The sequence below is a fragment of the Pundamilia nyererei genome, unplaced genomic scaffold (genome assembly GCF_000239375.1).
Source record: "Pundamilia nyererei isolate P.nyererei 1_Seehausen unplaced genomic scaffold, PunNye1.0 scaffold00007, whole genome shotgun sequence".
Classification (NCBI taxonomy): Eukaryota; Metazoa; Chordata; class Actinopteri; order Cichliformes; family Cichlidae; genus Pundamilia; species Pundamilia nyererei.
In genome coordinates, this window is record NW_005187408.1 from 6,921,412 (window position 1) to 6,940,919 (window position 19,508).

Sequence of the window (19,508 nt, forward strand, 5' to 3'; positions counted from 1 at the left end):
AGCACATGTAGCAGTGTACGCAGCACAGCTGAGTAAATAGTGGCGTCTGTGGTACAGTCCTTGCTAGTTTGCAGAAATTACATTGCTGGAGATTAGGGCTACACGATTATGGCCAAAATGATCATCTCGATAACCATATCAGATCTCAGATTAGTCACTGATTTTAGTGGGAAAAGAAGATTTCCCACTAGCATAAGAGTAGGCTAAACCATGGACAGAGACAGTATGATTGAGTTTTATTTTACGGTTGGGAATGAGATACAAATGCATTTAGAAAAGCCTGGCAATGCAAGGAACCATTATTACAGAGAGACATTTAAACAAAATATTGAGAGCCCAGTTGCTTTATAGACGCAAGTAGGATAGATTTTATTGTCAACCAACTGCAAGGGCCTGGGAAGGATCACGGTTATCGGTCAAGTGTTTCGTGCCCCCAAATTAGCATTTCGTGGGCACGTTATACCCATTTCGTGCCCACGAAGTAGTGTTTTGTGGCCACAATTTATTTATTTTTTGGACCATGTCATCAGAGGGGCTCCGTAGCTTTCATATCTCCACATCTGTGCAAATCCGTGTTAGCAAAGGAAGCAATCTGCAGCAAGGTGCAAAGACCAAAGAGACCAAAAAATTCATTTGGTGACTCCAAGCTATTGTCAGAATGGTATCAAGTGTTTTCCTGATTCTCGTATTTTGACAACCTTATATAGTATATTAACACAACACACTGCCAAGTTATGGGAAACAAATCTTTACATAAACACTTCCTAAAAGCTCTGAACCGAAATTCCATCATGGGAAATATGTCAGAATTTAAACTCCCTAAAAACTGGTATCTAACACCAAAACTCTGGTAAGGTTTGGGTCTGAACTTTGCAAAGACACAACAAAAATGTCCCAGTTAACAGGTGAGTTCACTTGACATCAATCAGCTTATTAACCCGAGGCATGCAGGTTTACAAAGCGAAAGAAATCTGAGACTAACCTGTGAACAAAGAGGTGAGAGACAGACAAAAGGCGATGACTGATGGAAATGCTGGGCCACCAGCAGGGTTAGTCAGTCAGGTCAGGCTCTCTTCCTTTCCCACCCGAGTCTACATCTGGCCATCCCTCCATCCCTGCCTCTCATACATTCTTTCTGTTATGTAACTCTTTCAAATCACAGCAAGTGCAGCCCAGGAAACAATAACAGTAAATGCATGTTTTTTGTTGTCACAGAAATGTGATTCCTAATCAGGTTTATTGAGTAATAAAAAGCATTTAGCTTAATTGAGTTTGCCCCATAAGTGCACTTTTGTGCCTTCTGGTGCGAGACACGAATTACCGACTTCATAAAATGCATTTATAATGTCCAAGAATAATGAGACTAAAATATTTATCAGATGTTTTATGTAATGTCACAATAAAAATGAACAAATAAGTATTCCCTATAAGCAAGGGCTTTAAAGCTAGCTGCATCGTTGCAGCAAAATATTTAACATGCAAAGCATGTCTGCAAGGAATTTAGAGATAAAGCAGCCCTAAAGATATAAGTAATTTGCCTATCCATAAAAGCACTCTTTCCTGGTACTCTGGAAAATGTTTCAACGATGAATAATTGATGATTGCTGGTTACGCATCACATTAACTGCTGGCTGTCTCACTGTGAACTGTGGGCCTCAATCAGCAACTTTGCATACCCTTGTTGACTTCCCATTTATGAGAACGCTCCCCGTCTGCCTGTCAAAGGATTTTATGGGATCACAAAACAGCAAACAAACGTGTTATGATGCAGCACTAAGAATTAATATTCTGCCTCCGAGAAGATAAAACGACAACGCAGAGAAAACAAAAGAATTATTGCTTTCTCATCTCAACTGTGGCAGTTCTGCAGCTCCGTATGGTCACAGTGTGAAGATACATGATAAATCTGTCCACGTGCAAACGCACAAAGTGGAAACCAAACCGCTTTTGGTATGCTGACTTCACTTTTACTCTAACTTTACCACCACTTGCTTGTGATGAACAACTGGGAGCAGTCAAACACAGAAGAGGATGGTTTAATGCAACAGGGCTAAACGCACACACACACACACACACACTGTGTGTACATCACCATCCAGGAAAATGACACAAACCATCTTTCCTGACACTATACACCTGTGGATTTGTTTGTCTTGAAACTGTTGTTGTTCAAAGGCGGGTAAAAAGAGACGACTTCACACCAGAGTACTCCAAAACTTTCTTTGCATGCAAAAACACACTCTACTGCATTTCCAAAACAGTCACATCTGAATCCTGTCCTTGTTTCACTGCCAGTTGTATAACCGCACGATGGCTCCTGTTTGTCCTGCCTTACATTGTCTTTTTCGTCCAGTCTCTCTGGTCATAAGAAATCAAATCTTATATAACAGGGGATGTGAGATAAGGGTTTCTGATGCCTATCAAAGCCATCTACATTTTTCTGCTGGGCGGCTTGCAAAGCTGTTGGTCAGGACGGATCAAGACAAATGGCCACTCGGCTAGGCGTAATTCTAGGAGACAATCGTTGTCAGGAAGCAGCTTCAACAAATAATGGCTATGAACAAGTGACTTGTGCAGAATGAAAAATAATCAGATTTAAAGTTTGCACTGAATCACTGAATGTTTAATTTGTTTCCACTTCTTAAACCCCTGACAACACATTAACCTTTTTTTGATTAGATTCCTGAACTGGAATGTCTTAGTTCGGAGTTTAGATAAAAATAAAATGTGAAATAATGTGGAGAAATCGACTGTCTCAGAATTCTTCCCAGTTTTCTGTGAAATATTAAACCTCCAGCTGTTTGCACCCGTTCAGCAGAAATCCCCTCATTCTCTGCCTGCAAGCTCAGGCTGAAATGCTGCGTCAGTCTCATGATAGCTTTAGCTGCCTAGCTGAAAACCATGCTTGCCTCACCAATGGCTTCATCGCACAGCCACACTGTATTATTCCCTTTTTGTAAAAATCCCCAGATTTAAATGTGGGTGGGGGAGGAGCGCACTTGATCCCTTATTCAATGATTCTAGTGTTTAATACTGTAAGAATGTACCAAAGATGCTCAGAGGCACAGGGCTGCTGTCAAACCCATCTCAGCGTTTCATATTTAGGGGGAAAGAAACTTGGCGAGAAGTGAAGTTTTTAGTCACACTGTAATTGAACAAGCTGTGCTAGCAGGGATAAAATGAATAAATGTCACATCATGCACTTTGACAAAACAGCATGGGAGAAGTGAAACTCTAGTGTGGGGAAAAATAAATCAAGTTCAACTTGAAATCCTATTAGCTGTACAGCTGAGGGCACTACTGTACATACCAGGAGCTACTGAGCAGCAGGAGTATGTGAAGCCGAAGACACTTTCACCTAAGTCAAAGATTCAAGTGCTGTAAGATGTAATTATGTGACGTGATAGGAAACCTGAATCAAAAGGAAAAGATGGCGTGTGCCATTTTTGACCAGGAAGTCTGTTTTATTTCTAGCCAAAAAAAAGTTCAATTTAAAATTCAATGCATGAGGCATAAATCTCTTCTCTTTTAGCAGAAACAAATATAATATGATCATTTTCTACATATTCCTCGTGTCGTGTGAAGAACAGACATGCTACTTCTACATTTAATATTAATATCAAAAGACCAATAAAGCTGGATGTAAAAATACACTTAGCTGCTGTGTTAGAGGAAACAAAAGTCAAGTAAAATGACATGTCAGACACATAATTCAGGACAAAATGATAGAAGCAGTAGTCTGTGTTATGAATCTATTCTTTTCATTTTCTTATATTAACCGAAAACCAGTTTATAATTCAGGGTTCACGGGTTAGCGCCATCTTAATGGCTTCAGAGCAGAAAGAACATGTACAGCCACTGTGTTAAATGTGGTTGATTGAGACCCTGCTGAGGAGATGGCAGTTAGATCACATCTGTTTTGCAGGAAAAGTGGTACATTTGAAAATTGGCTCAATTATTTTTGGTTAACACAGTTAGGCTGCACATACAGAGCTAGTGCCTGTCTGAGTCCAGTGTTCGTTTTAGACAGTATTCTCTCATCAGTGCTGTTGCCTTTAAAGCTACTGGATAGGTCAGGAATATGTTTAAAATAATAGCTAAAAGCAATCCACAAGTATGTCTCACACATCTATGTATTGTGTCGAAGAGATGCCAACTGCAGTTAAAATGGGTTCTTACTGAAGCTTTGTGTAATAGATGGTATGGTAGTCACTGCCATGGTTCATTACATTGTTGAAGGATGCTTCTCTTATCTTCTTGACTTCAATAAAAACTATTTTAACTAATGTCTGTCTTGTAATAATAGCTTAAAAACGGAGAAAATGATTAATGTAGCTCTATACCCTCAATATGAAGTTAATTTTGTAGTATAAATTAATAGGCAGAGGTTTCTGACACAACGTTATGCACAAATTGCTCAAGAGTTGTCTGCTTGTTGGTTGTGAAAGAATATTGATCGCTTCTCAACTGGCTGGCAAATAACTCAAAGCGGTTGCTAGATGACAATGAGGGTGTCGCACTAAAACCCTCTTTAGGATTGCTTTGGCCGAAAAATATGGAAATTACACAATTAGACTTCCCATTACAGTCTCTTTTAGGAAATAAGAACCAAGCTGAAAATTTTTACAAAGATTTGAACCATTTGACCCGGTTCACCCTGAAACTATGGTTCAGGGTTGTGGGGAAACTACAAATAGAAAAGCAGGCTAAGACCTTGAATTGGATAGCTTATGACCCAGAGTTTGTACCTGCCAGGCTGGATGGGACCTTTAAACAGTGGACTCTGAGAGGAATTACTTCTTTTTGTTCACTAGCAACAAATGGGGGATTCCAAAGCTATAAAACCATCTCAGATACATACGGATTGGCAAAGCACGACTTTTTTAGATACTTGCAGGTTAGAGACTATTACAACAAGACGTTGCTAATCAGAGATGAAAACGAATACAACCTAATTCATATCTTTCAAGAGTCATACAAGAGAAATGACTCTAAAAAGATGGTCTCGAAAATATACGGTAGTATACAAGCCTCTAAAAATCACTCTACGCTGTACATTAAGCATAAATGGGAGAGGGAATCAGGCTCACGAATTTCGGAGGACAGCTGGTGGGGAATATGTGAGTCTCAGGCTACCACTGCAAATTCAAGGTCCTTAAGAGAGTTTGGTTGGAAGAATGTAGTGAGATTCTTTAACACTCCTAAACTCACAGCTCGGCAAACAGGCTCTCAGAGCCAGGGCCTATGTTGGAGAGGTTGTGGAACCCCTATGGCAAACCATTTTCATGTCTTCTGGGCCTGCCCAAGGATTCAGCCATATTGGGGGGAGGTGGCCCTTGAGATAAACAAAATAATTGGGATTAAAATAGACTATTCATCTGATACGTTGTATCTTGGCAAACTGCCTACGGCACTCCCACATAAAGATATTTATTTATTGAAAATACTTTTGGCTGGCTACAGAAAGGCCATAACCCGAAGATGGCTAAAGGCAGACCCTCCAACTCAGGCCCAATGGCGTGGGATAGTGGAAGAAATTTTTGGAATGGAAAGGCTTACCTTTGTCCTTAGACTCGAGCTCGAGAAATTTAAGAAGCTCTGGGAAAAATGGGTTGTGTACTCCCCTTAGCACTGAATAAATGAATATTACCATGATGTAAGTAGATTGCTATTACTGGAACTGTGAATGTCTCCCATGCTGACCTTAAGTTTTGTATTCCCATACTGTAAAATGATAAATAAAAAGCTATAAAAAATAAAAATAAAAAAGGATTGCTTTGGTTGCTAATAGGTTGTCGTGATCAACTGTTGTTTTCATGGGAAAGGCTAACTTGTCTGCAAATGCTCACCAACCGCTAACCAAACGATAGTGAAAACCTGAAAATGTGTGACACCAAGCACTTTTGCCTCCAAAGTAAAAGTTATGCCAACACTTTTCAAAAGATTTAACAGTCTCTGTTTCCAGTATATGGAATATGGAATAAGGCTACACTCACACAAACTGTCATCATGACTGTCACAAGTCCACAATGGTGGAGAAGTTAGCGTGTGGTTAGCATGACTGGAAAACCTCAACAGAAAGCTACTCTTGCCACCTCTTGTGCAAACACAGTGGGTGAGAGAGACAGTGGGTTGTCCCATTTCCAGCATGAAGAGGAAGACGAGAGAGGTCTGATTCCCACTTAACTGCATTCAATAACAACAATGGATGAATAAAGCAGGGATTACAAGTCCACTAGGGTCCCACGGATGTCAAATTCGTCATCAGACAGTAAATGTGAGGGTACGTGTCTGCCTGCATGTTGACTAATTTACATTTAATTTTCATTACTATGCACCAACTACGCCTGTGCCCAGGCGGCACATGCAAGTGGACTTCAAAGAAGTATAACAGGAATGATTACTCTCCCTGTCCGTGTCCATAACAGAGTTTAATCCAGGCTTTAGCTCTCTGTAAATAATTAAACAAATATTAGTTCAATGGTGAAAATGCCTTTAAGTAACTGTAGTTTCCTTTATATTTGATTAAGTTATTTTTAGCTTCTTTATTACTTTTTGGTGCTTTTTTGAATGTTTAATAATTTTACTTGCAGGCAATATGTTAGCTTAACAGTAGCGTTATTTTGTTAAAAATCCCTCATGCTTATACGCTCAGCGTTCAGCTTGCAGCAACAACACAATGAGGATTTCAAAACCATCTACAAAACGGTTAACCAGGGTGTACCGGACCATCTATCCATCCATCTTTTCAGTTTTTACTTAACCATTCATCCAATTTAGGGTCACATGACTGGAGCCAATCCAAGCATTCATAAAGCGCCCCGTGAACATGGCTGACACAAAGAAGCAGAAAACCACTCACTGCTAATGTACCACCACAATCTCGAATCAAACATTGGATGTACTTCTTGTTTACTGGACAGCTACATCAAAACTTTCTGGTAAAACACTGCCCCTTGGTGGTTCAAACTTTAGGTAGAAATGTCAAATTATTAAATTATGCAAACAAAAACTAACTCTAACTATAAGCAGCCACTGTACTTTAGTGCTTTGGTGAATGGGAACAGTGTGAGAAACAAACATAATTCTCTATTGTTTCACCTCATTTATAATGCATGATTACTCTGGCTTTAAACCCTCAGTGGTGCTGTGATGAGCCAAGGTCAACTCTATACTCCAAGTTTTTGATTAACTATTTGATTATCAAAAGCCTGAAGCAGCACAACTCATAAACATTCAACGACTGGGGGGGGGTTTACGGAGAAACTGAAACAGTTGGCTTTTGCAAATAAACTGAGGTGGGATTTTAGTAGCGAGAAAACACTGATGGGGGTTGAAATAAATCTCAAGCTGTGGGGATTGCCTGACTTATCAGTTTCACATTCACAGAGAGACTCTGAAAAAGGGGGATTTTTTCACTCTGAGCAACAGTTGGCTTCACAGAAAACACTTCATGTGTCTCAACTTGCAAACCCAAAGCAAGCTATTGCTGAAAGAGCTGTTTACTCATTCGCTACTCTAACCATTATTTATCATCCATGCAATGAATCCGGTAGAGTACCCATAATGTCCCCCGCCAAAAGGGGAAACCGCCATATCAACCACGCAGGTAACTACAACTCTGCGTAAACAGACGTTTTCATATCGCACCTCACAGCGAGCTTTATTAAATACACGTTGTTACATGTACCCGTATGAACTGTCTCAGGGCTACAGCTGTGCTGTGACTAAGAAACGTCATGTGTGCTGCCAAGAAAATATAGAGAAAACCTGCAAAATACAAAAGCAAAGTTCGAACCAGCTATATCCGCCTATTTTCCCCCCGCCTCCAACTTTTTTAATTTCTCCTCTTCATCTGTCTTCCGCTCTCACAGGAACAAGAGAGAGAGAGAAAGGGAGTGATAAAGAGAGAAGACGAGGCCTATACATCAGTGGGATTTAATGCTGCCTCATCTTGCTCAGCCCTCGTATCACATGGTGTACAGCATCAATAATTTTTACGAGCCAGCGCCTTCCTGTTGGAACCACACGCTCCCAATCAGGCATCTTGGAACTCATTTTCCATCTTTATTTTCTGCATGTAATTACATAAAGACATTTAAAAAAGAGCCAGCCAGCCAGGATATAATACCACTAGCTGGCTGAATGGTGATATTAAAAGACAGGATGCTGGCTGTGTGCTCGACTTCTTTGACATAAATAAACGAAAAGTGAAGAAATGTATGAATTATCTACATCTGATAATTTATAAATTATCTTACATGGATAACTATCTGGATCACAAATGAACAAAGTTGAACAGTTCTTTAAGAAATCAAGGTTTCCTTTTATCTTGTTTATTTGCTGAGCTCTGTGACTGTCGCACCAAATATGATATCTTCACAGTCTTCTGTCACTTTTAGTGCAGGAAACTGGAACAGAAGAGTGCACTTCTGAGGCACTAAAAGCTGCTGTTGCAGTAAAGGGGCACAGACGACAGGGTAAAGTCAAAAGGGAAAATCCGAAATGACTGTGGTGCTTCAGACATGGATGATGCTTCAGATTTTGATTTTGTAACTGCCATTTACTGAGCAAAAGGAGGCTTTTATTCCAGTGGGGAAATGGAATTCTGTTAACACGAAGTATCCATTTCCCTTCACAAAGATCAAGGGTCAACTAAAAAAATCAAATGCGCTCTCTGAACTCAAGAATAAATAGAGCCCTAACTGACAACCAACCAAAAAATGTACTTTCAAGAAAAGACCTTCAATGTATGACCTGATGGAGGATCTCACAGGGCCGTCTGTCTACTGAGCATCTTGGAAGTTTCTGATTTGGTAAGTGGGCTTAGACATCCTGCTTTATCAAACGCACACCACACAGAGTGCACAAAGAGGCCAAATGAAACAAACTTGGCAGATAGAGAAACTTTGGGGTTTCACTCAAATGTCTGGACACACTTTCAGAACAGTGACTGATTGTTTTTTTTTATGTTTCTGATAAATGATTTGCATGAGGAGTATTTAACCAGAGTAGTGTCAGCTAAAGGTCAGCAGGGCTTAACCCAGAAATTCAGTTTCAGTTTCATTTTCATGTCTGCCTCAGTGTAACATAATGACAGCACAGTGTCTACAAGAGCGACATTTCAGGGAAGGAAAATTGATTCCCCGATAGAACGACAAATTTCTACATTGTTTAAGGCAGAAGAAGCACAAACGAAACACTGAAACTTATAAGCAACATCATGTTCTAATCCAGCAGCCACATTCGATCCTATGGTACACACAATCTGGTAACTGGTGGTAGATGTATACTTGTTCTTGGTGTTAGTTTGGTTTCTACTTTATTCCTTGTATCCCTGTTTATTCCTGCCTCCTTTATGGTTTTCTGTCTGGATTGGTCTTTTTTGTTCCAGTTGTGGCTCTCGTCCTGTTTTATTTCGTTGCCTGTTCTTCTCTGTATCGCGTGTCTTGGTTAACTTCCTCCAGAGTCATTACGTGATTTATCCCCGAGCTGTGTTCCCACCTGTTTTCCATTCAATCATTATCCTGTGTATATATTGTCTCAGTCTTTCTTTGTCCTTTGTTGTGTTCTCTCTCATGTCTTGTGTCCTTCCTCGAAGTGTGAGTTTTCTTGAAAGAGTCTTAATGATTAACTACTTCATCCTGACCTGCTTTATTTTGTGTTAAATGAGAGCTCTGCATTAATGTTGCTTTTGAGTTTATTTCTCATTTCCTGAGGTTTGCATTTTGGGTCCAACTCCTTCCTGATACACCTTGCCTTTTGCTGCAGGGTACAACACACACTGGGACAGGCTTCAGCTCCCACCCCGACTACCATGAACTGGACAAGCAGTTAGGAAAATGGATGAGTGTGCACTTTTTTTTGCCCAGAATAAATGAGGAAATGATGCCAAATCTTTGGGGCGACCGTGGCTCAGGGGGCTGGGAATCGCATCTGTAACCGGAAGGTCGCCGGTTCAATCCCTGGGCTCTCTGTCCTGGTTGTTGTGTCCTTGGGCAAGACACTTTACCCTACTTGCCTACTGGTGTTGGCCAGAGGGGCCGATGGCGCGATATGGCAGCCTCGCTTCTGTCAGTCTGCCCCAGGGCAGCTGTGGCTACAACTGTAGCTTGCCTCCACCAGTGTGTGAATGTGAGCGTGAATGAATAGTGGCATTATAAAGCGCTTTGGGTGCCTTGAAAAGCGCTATATAAATCCAATCCATTATTATTATTAAATCAACATGAAAGTGATACATAGGCATAAAGACTGGTGGACAATAAATTTGTCTTGTTTAATCTATTCGCAAATAAAACATTGCTTTATATGTTTTATATTTTAGTTTTTGTAAAAAAAACAAAAAACCACCAGGTTCATTGCTGAGTTTTAAAGGGTTTTGGTGATTTGTAGATTGGTGATATTTCTCAATGCTGAAGAGAGCTTTTTGGGGGAGGGGGGTTTCCTCCTGAATCAAGTGTTCATTCCACTTCACTCCAAATGTGTCTTGACTTGACCTCCACGGTCTTGTCATCACTATAAGGTCACAGTAAATGGTTACAGCACAAAACTCATTTTTGAGTTTTCACAGCAAAAGCTTGTTTATATATTTCCTTACTGGTTTGTTTGTTTGTTTTTTTATTGACTGTGTAGCATATCCATTGGCCAAATTAAGTTGTATGTGAGCTTACTATGTGACATGTTAGTAGACTTATTTTCCGATGGTCTCCACATTGGACTGTATATAAAAGATGGCATTTGACATTAGCAATGTGGCCACTTGCATCTTTCTCTGGCTAGAAGTGACGATATTTCAATGACAGGGTTAAGTATTACATAATCAGCTAACAATAGCATCCGTTAAGTGTAGCAGACAGCTAAGGGGTGAAGTTACTATGCAAGCACTCTTCTCAAAGAGGCCATTCTTTTAATCATGCATAACTAAGGAGGAACAAAAGGAACAAAAATCAGCTAGTGTACAGTGAGGGTTTTTTTTGTGTGTGTCAGATGTTGCATATTTATTCCTGCTGTAGGTTTTGTCATTTTGGAATCTCTGGAGACATATTTATAGGGCTGAAGTGGCTGTTTGGGACACTGCAGTTTCCAGCACTTGCATGTTGAGTAATTTTTCAGTCCACAAGATTAGTGCTCATGGCAGATTTATGGTGCAATGGTTGTGTCTGTTTGTGTATGCATTTGCCTATGAAGCACTTACAAAGAGCCTTATACAATCTATTTGCAAACATACTTGTGCGCAGTCCTTCAAAAGATCAACAGCATGTAGCTCAGCGTAGATGATGCTGTGCATTAGTCGAGCGATTACTGGTTTAAAAGTGAGCCGGAACAGGGAAAGGAGTGATAGCGGATGTGGCCACAAAGAGAAACGCGTGACCGTACAATAATACAAAGAAAAACAACAATCAGACGACCCCCTACATGCAAGCATTTGGCGACAGCGGGAAGGAAAAACTTTTAACAGGAAGAAATCTCCAGCAAAACCAGGCTCAGTGAAGGTCAGGCATCTGCTGAAGCCAGTCGTGGCTCCAGGAGACAGTTTTCACTGTTTTAACACTTGTTTCAGCTCCTTCAGTACAAGTTTGCTCTTCTCTGCAGCTGGATGAAACACTAACAGCAGATAAAGCAAAAGTAGCCCACAGACTGGTTGTTTATGAACCTGCCCCCTGTTGGCAGAACATACCTACAGCATGTAGACGATAATCTGAAAAGCTGTCTGTACTTACGACCATTATTCTCACTGTTCTTCAACACCACATGGACATGAGAATGGACACAACAACAGTCCCAGTAAGAAAGGTAATAAAGATATTTCCAAAAAGTATTGAACAGTTTCTTTCAAACATACCTTCAACACAAATCAAAAACAGCTTTGCTTCTTATCTGTACAGCACATGGACATAACATTTATTTAAATAACTCGAACGATTAATGAAACATATTCATGAAAATCCAGTTCCCCTCAACCATCAAGGAAATAAACACAGCAGGAGCTACAGAGACGAAAGTATGAGAACATTTTGCAGTTTTGGCATACAGCGATTTTTGTGCACACACACTCATGCTCACCCAGACATGCTGAAAACCACACAGACACACTTATGCGCACGTACACATTTGCCTGAGGGGCAAAAAGCTGTAAGAGGGGGAGGTGGAGACATATTGATTTCTCTGTCAACTCTTTGATAGAAAACCCTGAGGGAGCCCTTGCATCCGCTTACATCCCTTTAGCTGAGTGAATTAACCACATTTACGCTTAGGGCAAGAACACACAAGCATTGCATTAAACTGAAAAAAATCTAATAGTGAGATGTCTACTCTGAAGGAATTTTATGCCCCATTTCCAGTATTAGCTTTGAAGAAACTGTCTGTGTAATCAAGCCAAATGACAGGCCACAGAGGAAAGTAAATATGCAAAAGACATGTAGGGCTGATAACCAGTTTGACATCAACAAGTGAAAATGCTGGAACTTGAAGTCAGGGCCGGCACGAAAGAGATTAAGGCTTTTGTTTTATCCTTAATCTGACATGCAGTAAAACCCAATCCCCTCTGCTGTCTCTCTGTGAGAACCACACCACACAGCCTCCGGAATCAGGAAGAAGCATCGCTGCCCCGAGCTAAACCCCCAAAAGAAAAACACACACCAGACTCAACAGTACACACTCATGAGTTAACACATAACCAAAGTTATTTGTTCTTGCTCAGTGGCCCAATTATTGTCTGCATTTTTTTCTTGACGGATGAGTCACATTTCTTTTTCTGAACACAGACCCCGGGTCCACACACACCATTAACTCACCTACTCCCAGACTGACTCACTGGACTCCTCTTCAGTCACTAGGTACTTATTGACAAGCCAATGACAAAGCTAAGCCGTCTCCCACAGCTGAGAAAACACCAAGGCTTTGTCGCTTCCTCCCTTGCGGCATTTGGAGGAAAAGTTCTTTCAAAACTTTAGTCTCTGCTAATTGACTTCAGTCAATAGAGGCACAAAAGCTCCAACCTTAGCAAAACATGCTGCCTCCTTTAAATTATGTTGACATTTATGGTCAGTATTTTAATTTTCTGCTGGTATGCTGCTACTGCTCTCACTGTGTGGTCTTTTCTCGAATACTACTGAGATAGCGCGGTGCATTTCTTTTTCATACGGCGTAAAAGATTAAACATATTTTCCTCAGTCGTATGCAAATGAATGCGAACAGCAACTCATCATATAAATCCCAGCAATGAAAAATTGTGATTGCTTGATTCAAGGTGGGAGTGCTGGGGGTGGGAGGTGGGGTTGCTTAAAATCAACCCCCTGCTTACTGACATCAATTTGTCAAGTAAATCACAAAAATGTGGATGGTGAAAAAGGTAAATGGAACTCAAACCTCTTTTGGCAGAATGAAACGCAGCTCACAGATCCTCAAGAATGAAAACTTTTATATAAAAAGTCACTTAAACTGATTCCTGAATTCAAATGACATATCTGTTTTACTGGGCCAGTTGTTGTGGTGGTGGGAGCATTTTGTATTCTTAATAACTCTTGTGTGTCTGATGGTTGTCAAAGAAGAAAAAGTCTGGGACAACTGGTGGCTTTAAGAGTCACGAGAGACTGCAATTACTGTAATCCCCACTTTTGGGTTCAGTTTCAAAGAAATGGATGATCGCATCCCAATTCAGAAACGCATTCCCATCACACAAAACAGTTTCTCCTACAAGGAAGTGAGACAGCCAGTCATAGATACAAACGGTCCCTATTACTCAAGATTATTAACAATTAATGATTGTGCAAAGCTGTGAAATATACTGAAGGGTGAGCAGAATTACATGCAGAAACATGTAACCCAGTGAATCATGTCCATATGCTACTAACACTGTTGTCAACAGGAAGCAGTCTTAATAACCTCCGACACTTGAAAACAAGCTGAAGCAACTCTTCACATACTGATGTGGTAACACATTTCAAAACCACGCGAGGCAGAAAAACTCAATAAAACCCGAGTGCAGCCCATGTCTGGACTAGCTAAGCAAATGCAGACATAATTTACAACCTTTTATTGACACACTTTCTCAATCACCAGAAGGTGAGGTCATCCAGAATCTGAGCAGTGACTTTTATCTCAAATGCATCTTGAGAACAAATCCTTGCCCGACTGGTCAAAGGATCAAAGGATTTAAATGCTTATTCACAAGCAGCAAAACTTTCAAGTTTCAGAAGAAATACAGAAAAGCGTCTGCGAGGTTTGAAGATAGCAACGACTGATGTGAGTTAGAGAAAGGTTAAGTCATTATCAGCCAAAGTCTTTCCAGACTTTAACCTTTCCATGGAGTTTTATCAACTTCCCTGCTAGCTTTGCACAATAGTTCGGGTTGATGTTTATGGTTAACTCTTTAATTCAAGAAAATAAAAGCATGAAGATGAATGGACTGCACTTTTAGAGGATAAATAACAGTAATCGTGCCTTGAAAAGTTGGAATATAAAAATACACCTTCATCAGTTAAGGTAATACAATCTTACTTGGTTTGGTACACTCAGTAAGTAATAATGGTTGATAACAGCGACTGGTGTGTAACTGATGTTATAGCGGAAGTTATCTTGTTGAATTCTCACTTTTTTTTGCTATTTTTCATGTTTTAGAATTGGTTGTAGGTGTGAATGTGAGCGTGAATGGTTGGTTGTGTCTACAGCCCTGAGATAGACCGGTGACTTGCCCTGGGTGTCACCCCCCTTTCACCCTACAACATCTGGGATAGGACCCAACTCACACTGTGATCATGAGCAGATGGAAGAAAACGGATGGATTGTTCACCACGGTGACCGTTGTTTACTGTAACTGCAGATCACCTCCAAAGTACAGCTTGGTCTAATTAATCCTGGTCTGATTATTCTTTTCTAGTTTTGAATGGCAGAAGACTCGACTGAACTAAACAGACCCCAGACCTCCATCCCACCCTACATCCTTGAGAAGAATTTTTTGCGAGCTAAGCCTTATCATCCAACATCAGAGCCAGACCTCACTAATGCTCTTGTTGCTGCAAATCCTAACAGCCGGGTTCTAAATCTTTTTCAAAGCCTTCTCAAAAGACGGAGGTTTCACAATCACATTCAGGTTTAAAGCCTGGGTGTCAGCTTCCTTTTTTCTGAACTTGGCATACTCGATAAGAAGTAAATCCAATCTATAAATGCACATATAAGATGAGCGACACCTAAAGAAAAAAAGCGTTTGACAAAATGTTTGATAGTGGTTTGCTGCAGTGTTTTGCACCATCAAGGGAAAGCTGGACTTTAATGTATGCCTGACACTTGTATTACACCCTCCCTGGACAGAAAATGTCAAACGGATTTTGCTTTTTGGTGGAAGCTGCCACTTTAAGGATGAAATTGGGCCCTTTGGTGAGCAGCAGTCAGCTCTGAAGCTTTCACACGGCGGAAATGTCACCTGTCATACGGACTTACTGTTTGCTAGCACTATGTGCATCACTTCTGTTTGACCCTCTGGGTCTGTGCTTTAGCTACCGTCATGCCCTATAACTGCAATTAGCTTGGGAGATCGAGACCTGCTGCTGTCAGAACCCCCTGCATTAACCAGCCTGGCTTGTATAGAGACTATGAATGACTAGGGAACACGAGGAGCTGCCCATTAGATTGCAATGAAAGGGTATTTAATAGTGCTGGCCTACTTAAAATCGATTCTTGGGCAGCACACGACTCTATGTAGTGAACAGCAGTTCCATGTCCTGTAAAAGTAAAGCGTGATGTATCAAAGGGTAGAGGAATCACTCCACTGTATAGCCAGTTTCTAGAGAGACTGAAGTGCTGATGCACTGGCTTTTCAGTGTAGAACTTCAAAGTTACTGTCCAGAAATGTAGAGTTCTCTCAGCCTTCAAAAAAAAAAAAGCTTTTTGAAATGCACAGTGGGACATGGGTGAAATATAGAGAATACACACAGTTAATCTATTCTTTTTCATGGTCTTTTGTGAGTTTATACGTGTGTGTGTGGGGGTGGGTGGGTGGTGATGGTGGCATCTTTCAATAACCGATTCAAATGCTGTCAAAGCTAGACAGGAGAAAAAGGAATGAAGAGGAGAAAAACTCGTGGAGAAACAAAAGTGAAGAGGGTGTTGTTGAGACAAAGAAACACAAGACAGTGAGCAAAAGAAAAATAATGAGTGAGATGGGAAAAAAGCAGAACTGCGCAAGAAGATAAAAGAAGAATTACTTTAAAAAGTAGAATAATGCTTTCTATGTCCTTCAGCTGGAGGTGTATGTTGTGTTCAGTTTAGATTTTAGGTCTAATTTCCTGCTCCTATCTCTTCTTTTTTTTTTAAGTAGCTTAGTTACTTGTATTGGAAGCAAATGAACTGAGTAGAAACTGACCTTAACACTTAAAAAAGGAATCCACTGTGTAGAAAGGCCATTTATTTCTATAACACCACAAAGAGCATCTGGTTTCCAGTACAAACTGCCCCCCTTATAACCTGTCTTTACTGCAGGGAGGGATTCGCACACAGAAACAGCTCCAGACCTGTTGATTTCCCAGCATGCCCTGCTTACATTCCTGACCTCCTTCTGTCACTCTTTTACTTGACTCACCCCTGTTGCCTACATCGACGTCACCCCCCCCCACACTTAAAACCCCCTCACACTCCTCAACTGCTGCCTCTGACTACAGGCTGAGCAGTCGAGAGTGATTCGAGAGTGATTGTCAGTTCACATTTTAAAAGATAAGAAAAAAAAGATAGTAACAGCTTGTATGCACAGAGGACACAAATTTCACCCTCGTGGAATCTTGGTCAAGTTGCCTTTGAGAGTGTGAGGTGACTGTGTCCTGATGAGACATGAAAGCCGCTGCCCTGCAGAGCTGTGAATCTAGTGAGAAGGCCAAAAGGGAACGATACTTTGCTCAACCTTCTTGCCTCATTTTTTTCAAAGAAAAATGTGCACCCAACAGAGTTGAACACAGTGTGATAGTGAAAAAAGATCCCATAAACAGTTGTTTCTCCCAGCTCAGACAGATCATTACTCAGTGTCCAAAGACAAACCTTTCCCATTTGTTTCGGTGAGACCAATACATCAGCACAGGAGAGTTAAGGCTACACAAGGCACAAGAGAAGAAACACTGAACACCACTAATGCAACATGGTGTCCAGCAAAAACTCTTTTTTTAATCCTGCTCTCATTGGGAGGAGTCTGGCATTCAAAAATCCTTAAAACTCATGGACATACGAGTCAAAGTGGATGCTCTGATTCCTGTTTGATCTGCTTATTGGCTGTGGGGACATGGTATCGTCAGTGAAAATATATCATTTTTTTCAGTCTGATTTCAAGGCCTACGAAGTGCACATGCTTGTACCCATCCGTTGTCACGAGACAGGGAAGAGACAGCAGATAAAAGTCATAAACCTAAAGTGTTAAACAGTCTATAAGGATGCAGACAACACAACTTGGACCATGACAGTAGCAATGAATGCACTATTTGCAAGCTGAAATCAATTTGTAATTTCTAGTTTCTACTGCGAACAGATCATATTTTCACACGTAAAACATTACTGCGGTGTGTGTTTGCTTATTACTTACTGTGTTTAGAGCCTTGCTGGTGACTTGACACTTTAGGTGGGCTGATCCTGCTTTTGGCAGGGACCCCCTCCATATTTTGGCTCTTCTCACCTGGATTCTGGCTAGGGGCCTGAATCTCAGACTGGGTCTCACTCTGTGCTTTGTCCCGTGCCACAGCTGCCGTTAAAGACTTTTGTCTGCTCAGGATAGCATCACTACCTGCTCTCATCAGCTTCTCGCCCACGCTCAGGACCCGGGTTCGACCTGCAAAAGCGGGCGCACTGGGGTATTCCTTCCTTGGAGAGGGCAGCTTGGATCCACCCCCTGCCGGAGGGGGCCGCGAAAGCCTGGAGGCTTTAGACATCCTGCAGGTTAGTGGATCAGTAAAGCTTCTCTATCCCTCTCAGCTGATGGTACTGCAGCTATGTCCCATGAGCAATCCAGAAGTTTTTTAGGTCTCAGTGAGTGTGACTCTGTTACTCTTTAGCTCCAGCGTGCTGTGTGGTGGTGCAGGTAGGCTGACAGGGCCAGACGGAGGGAGGGCAGGAGGGAGGGCACTTTTGGGAAGCTGGGTGGGAGGCAAAAATGATGGTGAGGGGGTGGGGAGGTGTGTGGTTGGAGGTTAATAGCTCCTTGGAAGGTGTTGCCTTCTCCTGGCGTGGCCTCCTGAGATCATCATCCAAAGCAAACGGTAGATGTGTGTGTGTGTGTATATGTGTTGGTAAATGGGTGTGTGTGTGGATAAACCTGTGGAGTGACAGGATGTGCTGTGCCAAATGCAAACAGAAAGTCAGGTCTCCAGTGTCAGCGCATTCCGGCTTCTTAATCCCCTCTCTGCCTCTCTTTTCGCGTCTGTCACACTCTCTCGTTCTCCATCGCCCTCTCTCTTTTTCTCGTGCCCCCTCTCTTCTTCACTTACGCTCATAATATGGTTGTCAACTTCTTCTCTTCTACTTCATGGTAAATACTTCTCCCCCATGTCACTGTCCTCTTGCGCCTCGTCTCTCCTCTTCCCTTTTGCTTCGGTTCACTCGCTCTTCTTTGCTGATGCACAGCGGGTAACCATCCCAGCGCTCCGGCAGGCGGTAAACAGAGAGAGTGAGAGAAAAAGATTTAGAGACTGCGAGAGAAAACGGGGGAGGAAAAAGAGCACCGGGGATACAGAAAAAGTGCCGGCAGAGGCTTTGTGGAGGAGCCCTGCTCTTCAGGTGCAGCTGCTCAAGCTGTTCCAGATGTGTGTGCAGCACTTCACGTCATCAGCCAACCGCTCAGAGCCACGCTCTGGTAGAATCACCACTTCACCTCGTCCTATTTTTCCTTTTCCCTCTCTTTGTTCATCTTTTTGCTCTGATGGTCTCTAGTTATTAACATCCAGTCAGCCTGTAGCCTTCCCAATGTGATGAGATGTTCGGCTTCCAGAGGCAGGAATGCACACACACGCACACACAACACAACACACTCAGTGGTGGAATTTACAGAGAATTACAGAGCCCTAAGAAGTGGAATGTTACAGCGTGTGTGTGTGCAAAACACACACAGAGAAGCTATTCTGAACTGCGGCACCGACGACATCGGCTGTGACAAGGGAAAAAAAAGAGAAAAGAAGTTGGCTGGGAGAGAAAAAGACAGGAACATCAAGCTCTTCTCTCTCTCCGAATCCCCCAAAATACTCTCTTTTCTCACATAAAGCAAACACATTTCTTTTTCTTTTTTTCTGACAATGTGCTTGAAACAATCAGCTGACCCATGAAATTTCTTCTACAGCACACAGTGATCACTGCCAGACAAGCACATAAAAGTATGAATCCATGTTGGTAAGGCAAGCAGAGAAAGAGCATAAAGAAGCAGCTTTCAATCTTAAAAGCAAAACACTTGTCATTTATTTTTATCTGTTTATATGGTGTAAAAAATTTAGATATGTACATACATCTCTTTCTCTCTCTCTCTCTCTCATATATATATATATATA

At 41.5% G+C, this 19,508-nt stretch overlaps 1 protein-coding gene across 12 annotated transcripts in view; it reads right to left on the reverse strand.

Annotated features, from left to right (window-relative positions):
* Positions 1–19,508, reverse strand: part of kiaa1217 (KIAA1217 ortholog) — a 117,561-nt gene that overhangs the window by 72,490 nt on the left and 25,563 nt on the right. For 6 of the 12 annotated variants that reach the window (XM_005722748.2, XM_005722752.2, XM_005722751.2 and 3 more), the window contains exon 1: positions 17,561–18,963. The exons of 1 other annotated variant lie outside the window; for it this stretch is intronic. In XM_005722748.2, coding sequence (XP_005722805.1) covers positions 17,561–17,903 — 343 coding nt within the window. In that variant the 5' untranslated portion in view covers positions 17,904–18,963. Of the gene's footprint in view, positions 1–17,560; positions 18,965–19,508 lie in introns of those variants that run through there. 5 more of the 12 variants (XM_005722762.2, XM_005722761.2, XM_013915358.1 and 2 more) reach the window with 2 other exon arrangements.